General features: G+C 32.4%; 1 protein-coding gene across 3 annotated transcripts in view; it reads right to left on the bottom strand.

Annotated features, from left to right (window-relative positions):
- LOC129800913 (transcription factor AP-2-epsilon) overlaps positions 1-13,817 on the bottom strand; it is a 137,963-nt gene that overhangs the window by 57,023 nt on the left and 67,123 nt on the right. For 2 of the 3 annotated variants that reach the window (XM_055845653.1, XM_055845652.1), the window contains exon 2: positions 4,486-4,722. The exons of the other annotated variant lie outside the window; for it this stretch is intronic. In XM_055845653.1, the coding sequence (XP_055701628.1) occupies positions 4,486-4,530 (45 nt within the window). In that variant the 5' untranslated portion in view covers positions 4,531-4,722. The remainder of the gene's footprint in view (positions 1-4,485; positions 4,723-13,817) is intronic. 3 annotated transcript variants of the gene reach the window in all.

Raw genomic sequence — 13,817 nt, 5'->3', positions numbered from 1 at the left:
TGTTACTTTTTACCCCATGTGGTTATTTTTAATAAAAGGATTTCTGGAGAAAAGAATCTTTGTAAAATTCTGAAATAGATAGTGGTTTCGTATTCAAAGAGACCAAGTCATTTAGGTAATATTTAGCAGTGCATCAATTTTGGAAAATAAGTAGGTCAAAATTGATATCTGCTATAAGGAAAACATTTTAAAAATAGGCTTAAAATTTTTTTATTTTCTGAAATCCTTATACGAATTCTAAGAAACTTACGACTTTGAAGAAGGTCTATGGAAAAAATTTTAAGCCACTATCTCTTTTATTTTGGAAGATATTGAATTTTCAAATTTTCAATTTGTGACTTGTTGCCCTAGTCTCCCCTACTGCAGTCATGCCTCTTAAACAACACATGCAGTTGTTGCAAAAGATCCAACAAGAAACTGATCCAAGTGACGATGATATATTTACCAAAATTCTATCAGTATATCGATCGTTTTGGTCTTTTGTCGTCAGATAGCATATTTTCTATATTCTTGTGTACAGAATAACAAGAAACAATGACACAGCACAAATTAGATATTCTCACGGTTACTGTTAGTCGATAACTCAGAGACAACCATACGAAATTTCAATTGATGAATTCCGTAACTCTTACAACTTTTCTTTCACATATGATAAAAAAATAGAAATTTTTGAGTACCGATGGTACATACAAATTGTTAGTAAAAGCGTGGTAGAAGTAATTTTTCTCTACAAAATTTAAGTTGTAAAAATCATTTGAAAAAATTTAAAAATATTTAATTTTTTTTAATAGATCATGATTTATAACCGTATTTAACTAAGATGTATTTGGGGGAGAGGTGGGTGGTTTGGTTTTAATTTGGTATGTTTCTTCAAGGAATACTCTCTAGATTAAAGTGGTAAGTGCGTCTAAGTGCAAGCGTATTTAATATTTAAAAATACATTATAAATAATCTGAAAAAATTACATTAAATATGAAAAATATCCAAAAAATTCTCCAGGAAAGCTATGGAAGCCATTGTGAGGAGGCGTCGACCTAGAGGCAGACCTAGGACAAGGTGGCTGAATCAAATTCAGAATCTTGCCTAGGAGCGCCTTAGGATCGAACCTGAACATCTTTCTGGTGGAGGGTCGACAAGTCTGGGCTGCTAAATCGGATGTCATGGGTCCGCGACCCCAATAGGGATAAGCGGTTTAAAATGATGATGATGATGATGAAAAATATCCTAACTTTAATTCTAACCCTGTAATGGGGTGTGGCCTAATTTTTTTTGTTAAGCTCTCTCATAGAAAGTGTAGCATTACCAATAATGGTTTAATTTTCCCTATGGTTAGAACTTGCGGTATTTATACTTTACTAATCGTAATGCCAATAGCTAATGGACAACCTGGGATCTTCTGGTAGCAAGAAAGCTGTTGATTTTTTAGAAGCGAGTTTAACGACGTAACGGGCCTTTAGACCTATTCATGATGTAACTATAGGGGAATTCCGAAAAAGGATGAACCATGAACTGGAGGAGCTTTATGGAGGGGTCAACATTGCTGCTTCTATTCGGGTTAGAAGACTAAGCTGGCTCGGTCATATTTACCGAGAGGAAAAAATGTTTACTAAAATCTATGAGTGAAACCTAAAATGGGACGAGAAAGAGGGGCTATTCCCGGTTGAGGTGGAAAAAGTGAATGATGTCCTCAAAACCTTGGGGGTGTTGAGACACTGGGGGACGCTGGCACAATGGCGAGCTGTTGTGTAAGAGACCTTGTTGTGGAAAAAAAGGTGAAGCTTAACCCTTTAAGGACGAGAAGGTCAAAAATTGGGGGTCAATAAAAATCACTTTTTCTGACTTTTTAGGACAAAACATAACGTTAGATGGCCATAAAAAATTCATTTTTCATTCAAAAATTCATTCAATCGTCCTTAAAGGGTTAAAATTCTGATTTTCCTAAAGCTTTAGAAGCAGACTCAAAGCCTTTCTCAGAGGCTGTGACTAATTTTTCCATCACTGTAATTAATTGAGCACATGTCAATAAGTTAAAGGGCGTGGCCTATATTTCGTTACCGCATTTACTTTATTTGTTTATTTTGTATTTTAGGTTATTCAATTTGTGTTAATATATTATAAGATGTTTATTTGTGATCTGTTTCGAACGAACGAGTTTTTGAAATTTTCAAATGTCGGTCATAATATTTTTATGTTTAGGCTCCCATCCATTTCAGATCCTATCGGTCTTCTATTGGTCCTTAAGTACCCTTTAAAAACGTATGGAACAGCGGTATTCCAAAACCAAAAATAATTTTTCTGATTATTTACAAGACAAAATAAATGTCTAATTCACTTTTTTTTAATTGTTTATGTTTTTAGATCACCGATGTCCAATTGGTCCTCAAATAGTTAATATACTAATGTACGAAAGTGCTAGCTATGATAGCTTAGTCATTAATCATAAATTAACTGACTTTTTTTACAGGAGGAAACAGTTTTAAATCTGGTTTTAAAACAAACAAAAAAAAAAACATTTTAAAGTTTTGTGTATTTCGGATATTGACTCCGCAATATATTTTAAAAACTATGCACTTTACTTTAGTTTTTAAAATATGCGCGGTAGGGGGAGGTGGGGCTACATTGTTATACGATTTTTTTGCATATTTCTAAAGGAAACTGGGTTTTAACATGATGTAATTTGGATAGACAAAATAATTGTGTATCTAAATAAAATAATTGTAAGGACTAGCTTCATTTAGAAATAGGCGAAAAAGTCGTATAACAATCTAGCACCACAGCAAAAGTAGCCCCACCTCCCCCTAGGTCACATTTATTGAGAAACATAGGAAAAATTTTGTTATTGTAAAATTTGGGATCGTAAAAAGCATGAGCAGTGTGTAGACCCATTGTTCAAATTAAACCCACTTCGCGCTATGTCTATATTTGATAAATTAATCTTTAATTTGAAATTAAATTTGAACTTCCGAACATGATATCAATTTAAATTATTACTGAAATTAGAAAGCAATTTTTTGCAAAAGGGGTATAAATTCTCTTAGATTCCCTAAGTAAATTGTAAAACTCAAGACATTATTAAATAAAGAAAAAATTATAAATTGAGCTTGAGAGATCCTACTGTTTTATAATTTATTTGAAGGAAGAGATCCTTATAACTTTTAAAATTCTAGGGAGAAAGGCATTCAACAAATTTGACTCTTAATGTTTTTTTATGAAATTCACCTTTCGTTTCCGATTCGTAAATTTCGATAAAAATTCAGAGAAATCAGTTTAGTAATCGGTTTATTCCTCTCAAGAGTGCCATCAATCTCACAGTGTTTTCTCGAAGGAGGTGAAAAAATGATACAAATTTGTCGTGTTTTCTCACACACATTATAAAAATCTCTTCCTAAATGGAGCAAAATGAAGAACCCCTTTGGCCACCGTGGCCCCCCCAAAAAAAGCCTCACGCCGCAAAAGAAACTAATTAATTATTTTGGTATCAGGCAGAGGTTCAAGAAAAAAAAAAAGAATCAAAAAGCACCGTGCTAAGAGTAACAAAAAAAATACGATGCGGCACCTGTTGAAAGTTTCTTAGCATCCCAGAGAGTGATTTCATATGGTGATCTTGTCTGTCTCTGAGCGCTCTAACTAGGATTTTTTCACGTGGCCTAATGAGTGGAGTTCAATGGGGAGTTGCCAATGCCATTAATAACGTTCGTGTTTGTACAATTCTTCAATCGATTGATGGACGAGTATTTAAATGCACAAAACTCTGGACATGGCACAACAATAAAAAAACCAAACTCGAAACGAATTTTCTTTCGAAATTAATTGTACAGCCTCTTTGATGGGGCAAAAACACCAATAAATGCCGCATCTATTGCTGGTGGAAGAAAATTGTGGGAGGTCAGAATTTGTTGTATGTTCGATGAAAAAAGAATGAGCATTAATTTCTCGCAATTGTTGTAACGTGCAAAATCCGTTATATGGGGAGATCCATCAAGTGCTAAAGGAACAATTTTCCACCTCGATGGTATTCCCAGTCACAATTGAAATTGCTCAACCATTAGCGCTTCATCGAATACTGACCGATTAATTATTATTAAGTCAAATCATAGCTGCTTGATACTTTATATCCGGTGATTTGAGAATTTCTTGTTCTTCGCACTGTTGCAAGCGCAAAAACGAGTTTGATACGTTCATTATGTGGCTTTTTCTGTTTGATTTTCACTCACGTGGAATAGAAAAAAAAAATTATACTATATCCAAAAGAGAATTTAGCATTAGAACTGCCAATTTATGTAGATTGAGGTGGAGATGAATGAGTGTGCATCTTCAAAGTTAGAAATAATTTTGAATAAATTATCCAAAAGATATTTACCTAAAGTCAACATAACACTAACGGTAAGATTTTCAAATTTTGTAAACCACGAGGTGCGTGTCCAAGCTGTGTGAGGAATTGAGAACAAGAAGAGCAGTAATTGCACTATCGTCTACTACACTTACCCATTGAGCGCTGGCGTCGTATGAGGGAACACAGCGGAAAGTCATTTAAAATAACCGCCTGTGCGGATTTTGTGCGTTCTCTTTTTCAGTTCTTATTCTCAATCTCACGCTTGAGAATCACTCTCAAGCCCACCAATTTCTCTCAATTAACGCCAAACACCATAGGACGTCTCGATGGGAGCACTGGTGGTCTGAGGGGGAGGTGACTGGTTCAAAAAAGTGCATCTAGCGCCTTACCTAGAAAAGAAATGAAGAAGATAAAGTGAATGTGGAGGTTTCCAGAGATATGTCATTAAGAATATTATGCAAATGCAACATGTGGAAAAAAATATGTGCACTGCAGACAATATTAATGTATGGCTATGGAAATGCGAAACAATATTTTACTGGATAACAAACAAATGAGACATTTACAACAAGTCATAAATGTCTCTAACTCTATTAGAAACTATTTTATTGCTCTCTTTTTCTCCTCCCACTTTAAGCTCCAGAATCTGTATAGAGGGATTCAGTTTAGCGGTAAAGGTGGAGGCAATGTGGTAAGAAATGGATGTTTAGGGAATTCTTAATCTTTCACACAAAATGTGCGAAGGAAACAAGGTGATGAGTAAAATTTTCGATTGAAAACATTATTATCATGAACTTACTAAAGAAAGGTACAGTGGAACCTCGATAGAGTCAATTAATTATTTCCAGGTCTGTTGACCCTCCCAAGGAGCATTTATCGCCATAAATGAATAGAGATGTCTGATATCTATACGAAAATGATGGGGAAAACTTTACAAATTTCTTCTATATAACCGCATAAAAGAGGTCCATATTCGGATGAATGGGGAATTTTTATACCCAAAATATAACAATTTTTTATTTTAGAGTTAAACAAGTCATCGTGTACGGTAAAATGTATTGTTTATGTCTAAATAAAATATAATCACCCTGTCATACCAATATTATAACTATCGACTGAAGAACTGTCATTTCTTGTCCATTTTTCTTTAAGACTTGCTCAAATATTTTTCCTCAAACGAATAAATATTTATCCTCAACGATTCAGTCACATTTTTTGTGCCTCGTGCACTTTTATCGCGTATGAAAATTTAATGAAATAATTGTTTTCCATTAGAGGCTAAAATATTAGTGAAATTCTTAAGGGAAAGCTAAGAAATTAAATAAAACAAAATTGAATAAATTTATTGCCTTTTACATTACATCATTCAAAAAACTTATGGTTCTTAAATTTTTTCTGCGTGTGAATACAGCCCTTTAAACAATAATTTGGACAAATATCATTGCACTGCAATGTTTTGTGTATCATTTTTCCATTAATTTGAGTTTGGCGTCGCCAATTTTCTGTATTTTTCCACGGCATAATCTTCTTTTTGTTCTGATAAAATAAAATCAAGATATTTTAACCCGAATAAGTAAGAAAAGCAGAAAATAAAACACATTTATATTATTTTAGTGATTATATTTACAAGATGTCGTATATCATATTTACATTTTGCAGACTTCTTACGTCAATAATATCACTACACAGCAAAAATGTCAAAACACTGAAAGATTATGCTTTTGATAATTTTTTCTGCATTCTGGGCACTCATTCTGCAATTTGATTTCATAACAAATGATCTGGAAGCTGACCTAACGCTTGTACTTGCGGTACACTGCAATTAAAGGAAGAAAATATTAGCTCTCACAAACGAAGTGTTAATTAGTTATTTTTCATCATTTGCACTTACTTTGTAAAATTTAATGCCTTTTATCTGTATACTCGATTTTTCTGCACACGCTGGTGCATTTTAGGACTCTAATTAATGTGAGACATCACTTTTTTCACATATTTTCATCGTCATACAAAAAAGAGACAAGTTGTATATAACTTGTGTCTTTTATGGAACAAATGTAACTGAAATATAACAGAACATGATGTTCATACAATTTCACGACATTATGTGAACATAATGGCATGAATATGTAAGATAAATATACTTTAGAAATATTTGACATAGTTTTATACATTTTCACTCAAAAATAGATTATATTATGACTGGTTTATAGATCAAAAATGTTTGGTAGTAATTTTAAGGGAAAATAACAATATTTTAACTGGAATTTATCAAACAAAATGTATTATATGTATGTATTAGTAGAAAATAACTGATATTTTCTATACAATTTTTAGTCAAGTTATTATACTGGCATTCAACGCACATAATTTTCATATAATTTACATCCATTGCGTTCATACATTATATTTTTAAGAAATAGTTCGATTACGTTGAAAATATGTTGGTTACATTTGAGACATACATTATTTGGATGTCAAATGCCCCTTGGGATTGGATTTGTTGACTCTATAGGAGTCCAAAAATAATCAATTAAAATGTGAAATTTTGATAGGAAGGAGTATTATTTTATATTTGTACTAGATCATTGGTGAATTCAAAACGATAGTCTAATATTATTTAATTAGCCCATAAATTCTGCACCGTTTGGCCCAAAAAAGTTGTATATTTGGACAAAAGTTGGAGATTGAATAATTTTACGGAATGTTTTTATTCTTAAGTATAAATTACTGTCCATGTGGTAATATTGAGGTTCGCTCACGATGTTAAGATGAGGAAATATTGTCTTAGAGATTTCTTTTTTCACTTTTTTTTAGAAGAGCTCCGGTAGATATTTAATTATTTAAAATTCTGATGCAATTAGCGTTACTAATTCGAATTCCTTTTAAACTTTTAGTATTATAAAAAAGAGATTGATGGTTGTTCTTTTCCTTATAACATGGCTCTAAACTTCATAAAAATAGCAATATAACCAATTTTTCTCATTTTCTTCTTGTTCTGTAAAATGGGTACTTAAATGGTAGATATCGACTTGGAATCTTCAGATGACCCCCTAATAAGTCAACCTGAGGATTATAAATATGACCCTCATTTCTTCCCTACTCCTACCCTTCACCACTAAAATCGTATTTTTTGTAATTACAATAAAACACGTCAAACAGTTTTTTTGGAAGATAAAGGGGTGGGGTACAGTGGAAATGATGGTCGTATTAATAATCTTTAAGTTGACTTATGGAGAGCGGGGGTCGTCCAAAGATGTCAAGTCAATATCTTTAACAATTCAGTACTTAAATCCTAAATGTACAAAAGAAGGAGGTTTTGACCGTTTCTTGCTGACCAATTTTAATTTTCTGTTGCTTTTCTTTTATCCAAATTTTCTTTTGAGATCCTAATCTTTTGAATTAAAAATGTAACTTAAATTTGCATATTTTCTCTAGAAGAGTGATTTTTAAGTAAGTTCTTTAAACAGTTTGAATAAAATTAGAAAAAAAAAATTACACTATGTTATATTCAAAAAATCTAGCATCTTGTGCGTTTTTCTTTTTGTAAATCGAGTTCATATTTTTTTGGTTATACAGTGCTGTCTCTCTATATGCACACTCTCTATATGCACAGCTTTTGTGTCGGTTGCATTCAAAATCAATTTTTTTTACATTTTGACAAAGCAATAAAGAAAATTATTTTCTTGGTAACTAATTTTTCTTGTTTTTAATTTTCTTAATTTTATTTTTTCTGTCTCATATTATATTTAAAATAACACGGGAAATTCTAGAACAATAAAAAAATTATAATTTAATAAAAGAAAGAAAAAAACCGTTGGGAATTTAAAAAAAGTTGTGCATATTCAGAGAGATAACTGTCAAAAAAAGTACCCAAATTGTGCATATAGCGAGACAGCACTGTAATTGAGTTTGGACCTTTTCAAGTGGGTGGCGAGAAGTGATTACAAAACTAGCGAAAATTGGTGAAAAGTGGCGACGAAGTGGTTATTTTTGCATTGTTAATAAAAATCAGTTTTTTAAGTAGTCCAGCGTTAAATTCTAGGACCATTGTTTTCACGAATCAAAAGCCAATACATCTAAGTAGTTTTGTGTCAAATTTGTGTTATTTTGTAATAAGAGTTCAAAATTAATTCTTCTTTTTCCTAAACATGGCGATAAGTGGTTACTCCACCCTAATATTATTAGTTCAATAACAAAGGAAAAGTTGACTCTATCGGAGTCCGTAGAGTAAAAAATAGCTGTTGACTCTATCGAGGTCCCACTGTATTTCTAGTTTTGAAATTGAAAATAATATACTAAAAGGGGTGGCAGTGTCCCAGGTCTTGCAAAGTGCTCGAACTCATGACTTAGACGCTGTACTTCAAAAGTACTTTCGAATCATTTACCGTTTACCGGTTCTCAACCGATTTAAACTGATTCATAAATATAACTCAAAAGATCCCACATAATAGTTTTAAGATTAAAAAAATATTTTCGGGCAAAAAATACTTATCAGTTAATTACCGGTTCATTACCGCTTCATAACTATCGGTTATCAATCGATTCATAACCTATTGAAATTATAGTTCAAGCTTGCCAGGAATTCCAAGACCTTTCCAATGAGCCTAAATATGATACCATTGGGTTGATTAAAGCGCTCTCAAGAGCCTTTGACCTTGAAAACCCATTAATAGGAATGATTCAAACGGTATTTTCGTATGCTGAAATGTCCGCCTGGATAATTTTACTATTTATTTATTTAAATCAGAACCTATAGTTTCAGTATAGTATAGTTCACCTATGAATTTTTTTCAATTAAATCCCAAATTAACTAAATTTGTTTTTTATCTATAAAAATTCTCATGGTACCCTTTTTAAGTACATTCGGAGGAAGGGGGAATGGACACTTAGTCTTTTAAAGTCTTTTAAATGTATAAACTTGCGAGTTTTCGCTGCACAGGCTGAACACATGTCTTCCTTGATTTTATCAGGCTGCATTAAACTTGGTTTTATTGCATCTTTTAATTCTGAAAACAATTTAGTTCCATATCAATCATATATATAATAATATACCATATATTTATATAGGTAGTTCATAAAATGTTTTTGATTGCTAAAATTTCTTTTCGAAAATTCCGCGGATTTTCTGCACCACAAATCTTTTGCGTGGATCGAAATTCATCTTTGCCACCCCAAATAAGAAGAAAAGAACCTGAGAAGAAATATTACGCGAAGAGAGGGAGAGAGAGAGCAAGAAGTGCGTTTTGTGCAGAAGCCAAGACACAAATATATCAAGAAATTGTTTCTTAATAACATATTTCGCTGTCCAAGCGAGATCTCCTCTATCGAAGCCCTTGCATCTTTGGTGCATTCCTACTGTCCTCTTTCCGTCTTTTTTTTCTGACCAAAGATACAGGAGCGCATTCCGAGACTGCTGGAGTATTTACAATCATTCCCCAAAAACTCCTCCAATCAAGTCAATTAAAGTTAATACTAGAGATGATAGCAAAAGTTTTTGGATTGAAATGAATTCTCTGGATGATATTTCAATTTTGGACAATTCGCCTCTGGAGGAGTGATTTCTGGGCGAATGAATGAGAGGCAGTGATCGTGGTATGTAATTTGCCAGCTAACACATCAGCTACCGTGGTACACCAAAAGCACAGCAGCAATTACTGAAAATTAAACGAAAATTGACCATGAATCTCTGGCATCCACAATGCTCAAGTTTCAGCGCATTTTTTGGCTATTTTCATCAGTCAAAAATTGAAATTATTGCCGTGCATCCATTGGTGATGAATGGGACTTAAGTAACATTCCTAAAAGACTTTTCACACCAGTATTTTCATTTCTTGATCGAACAAGGTCGAAACAGCATTTTTGAACGGACCACCTTTACGATTGAGTAATTTGAATGCAAGTGTCCGGTTAATGACTCGTTTCACAAAGCAATTAAAGAAGTTTTCAGCAAAGAGAGCGAAAAACCACAAAGAGGAAACATACTGCCTTCTAAAATAAGTTATTTAAAGAAGTTACTAAAAATAAATTGTAATGTAAACAATGCGGATCTCATAGTCTGGACAGCTTTTGCTAAAAGTCGTCATATTGCTTTATATCAAAATCTATTTAGACTCAAAGTATTGAAAGAAAAAGAAAAATAATATATTTTTAATTAATGTTGCGTACATTCCCGGTGTTCATAGCCGGAGTATGATTTTCCAAAAGTGTCTCGGCTATAAGTTAAATGATGTTCTAATTGCGAAAAATGTCATTGATGTTCGAATAGTTGAAACTGAATTTTGAATTTTTAAATTAAATTCATGTTCGACGGTGTCAATAGTTGTGAAATACTACAGTAAAAAGGTGTTAAATGAGTTGTTCTTATTTGTAGAATTTATTGTGATAGGAGTAATAGGAATATAGTGAATCTCTTTGCTTCGATTTTCTTCTTTTCGAAGTATAATCTGACACAGCTTGACACACAATATTTCGAAATTCGAACGGGAAATTATATGAGCCATGTTACAGAATTATAATGAAGTCATATCGATCGCTCAGAATAAGATACGAATAACTCTTAGTAGGCAAATCTTACAGGAGAGCGATTTGAAGCTGAGATTTTAGATGCAAAGTACTTATAGGATTTTTGAGATGTAAAATCTTTATAACTTTGAAAATAATTATCTTTGAAGTATTAATATTCACAGGGAAGGTAGAGAGTATAAAGAAGTATCCAAAAAGCGAATAATACGATTTTTGTATCGAGTTGTTCGACTTATATTCTAAGTCGTCGATATGGAGTGCTCACAGTCGGGGTTTAATTCACCAAAATGATGATGTTCGAAAAATTTAAATAGAATTTAGAATTTTCATACTAAAATTCGCGTAAGATTATAAAAATTTGTGAAATACCACAGTATGAAACTGTCAAATGACTTACTCAGTGATTATGAAGGAATTTAATTTTGGCGCAGAATATTATGAAGTTCTCTGCTTTGGTTTTACCCAAAATAAAGTGAAGACTAAAGCGTTCTTCAAATTAGAGGCTTGGCCTAGTTTTCGAAGATCTCAAAATTCGAATTAGCAGCTAATTTTATCGGTTTTTCAGAATATAATGGTTCTTTTGCCCTTATTAATTGAAATCTAAGTCAAAATTTTTAGATAATCTTGACTGATAAAAAATTAGAGACGTCAAACCTAGGTCTGAACCTCGCATAACATATGTTGGCATTAGGGACATTTCGAAATTCGAAAGGGAAATACTTCAGCCACCATACGGACGAAACTAAAGGTAAAGATGTCTCTCCTCTGGCTTTGGAAGCTGGTCTTCGAAACTAACAATTTCCAGCTGTGAACTCACGGATCTTATTTTTAATCAAGATCCGGGAAAATCTTAACGATTTTTAATCAGATCATTTTTGTAATAATTTACTTCTTTACAACTTTGCTGTAGACAATTATTTGCTGTAGAAGGGAAGTACTCACTTTTTCTGTTAATTACTTAACCTATTAAGGACCAAGCGGTCGTCGGTGATCGAAAAAATAGTTTTTTTTATGACTAAAGGACAAAATAACTTTATATAATCAGAAAAATTGTTTTTGTTTGTCCGGTTACCGATGAGCCACTGATCCTTAAATGGCTAAGGACGATTTCTGGACAAATTTAAAGCACTTTGAATTACTGTATTATAGAATTTCATAAATAAAAGAAATATCCAAACGAGAAATGTGCTTTTTCGGAAAGCTTTTCTGGAACGGATTTTTTTTTAAGGAAAAGTGTCTTCTTTAAAACAGGCGGAAAAGACGAACTGGAGACAATCTGACTCATATTATTCTCTAATGAGGTATTTTTTAAATAATGTGGCATATTCAAATTAGTTTGGAAACACTTCCTCAAGCATAAATTATGGAAAATAAGTTGATCGAAATTGATATCTTCAATAAGGAAGATATTTAAAACAGGGTTCAAGAAAATTTTATTATTATTTTTTATTTTTTATATTTTTTGCTGGAATAATTTCAGGCATTTTATAGAGTATAAAACGTGGTCATTCGGCTATTTTCTTCTCTTGACTATACTAAGGTATAATTTCAAATAATTTTATTATTTATTTGATTTCAGTCAATCAGATATTTTTTTCTTAATTTAACAATATTGGCTTTTGGAAGTAAAATTGTTAGGCGAATAATTGCAATTCTCCGGAATAAGCACAATAAAATATGAATGTGTCCGATGAGTTTATTGCAGAAGACAAAAAAGGAGGAAGAAAAATGCACAATTGAGAGTGAGAGGAAGGAAGAAAAAGTGATTAAATGGCCAGACTCCTCGTGCAGTTCATTGATGATGGAAGATGAGCAGAAGAAGATTCCAAAAAAGAATCTCAAGTGCCAAGAAGAAATAATTTTCGCGCGCGCTCAAGAGGCCAAACAAAAAAAGGGGAGAAATATTTAAATGATCCCCAAGACGTTGGACTCTCTCGTTATAACTTTTGACCTGACGAAATATCTAAAAGCTATTAAAGTCTCTTGCTCAAGCCAAAATGGAATCATATGGCTGATGGTGTATTTGGAGCATGCTGATTTAATTTGCTGTAAAATATTATGATTTTTCTTGTGCATCATTCATTTTTATGCCATATTCATTTCCTTTAATTTCCTTCTCAATCCATTCGCGCATTTTAATGAATGAATCCCTTTTGCCTTCATCCTCTTTTTAATTTTTTTTCCACCAAGAACAGAGACAATTCGCACAAGTATTTATTGAAATACCAACACTTTACGATGTATTCCTTCTATTGTACCATCAATCCATTTTTACTTCTTATGCCATTCGAGAGATAAATATTAAATTTAATAAATTCCGCACACGCCATTGAAATCACATTTATATGTTTATTGCAAACAGGGGGTTAGTGACTTAAAAGTAAATGAAATGAAGAAGTTGATTTTAACATTCACGCAATTGTTTCTATTGAAGATATAGGAAATACAACCCAACTAGCAAAAACTAATCCTCATGACGTAATGTGAGACTTTCTGACCGAAAACCTTTTCGATGACTATAAATTTTAATCAGAATTTTAGCAATACTGGCGATATTTCCAATGTTCTAAAAGTTACTCTTGTCAAAGGATAATTTTAAGTAAAATATGTGAGAGACAATGCTTCTTATATTTTAAGTAAATTTATATTGAAAGTGGGAAGGTCAGAAGAACACATATTGGACAGGGAAGACTTGTTGGCAGTGTCGTCAATATATTGAATTTCTTTTTATTTATCCCAAGTCTTAATATGATTTTTTTAATATAGGTACAATTTACTATAAAGAGAAGTGTTCATTTATTTTACAAATAGTACTGAAAGAGTGTTAAGAGGTCGTGGTAGAAATTCTTAATGTTAATAGGTGTCCTTGTTATCCTATTGTGTTTATGTTTATGTTATAACAGAATTGAGTTATGCTTTTCTCCTAAAATACAAATCAAGTGTAGGGGAAAGTACTCTCCCT

This window comes from Phlebotomus papatasi, chromosome 2 (genome assembly GCF_024763615.1).
Source record: "Phlebotomus papatasi isolate M1 chromosome 2, Ppap_2.1, whole genome shotgun sequence".
Classification (NCBI taxonomy): Eukaryota; Metazoa; Arthropoda; class Insecta; order Diptera; family Psychodidae; genus Phlebotomus; species Phlebotomus papatasi.
The sequence above is the reverse complement of the archived record's forward strand: the minus strand, read 5'-3'. Positions and strand labels throughout refer to the sequence as shown.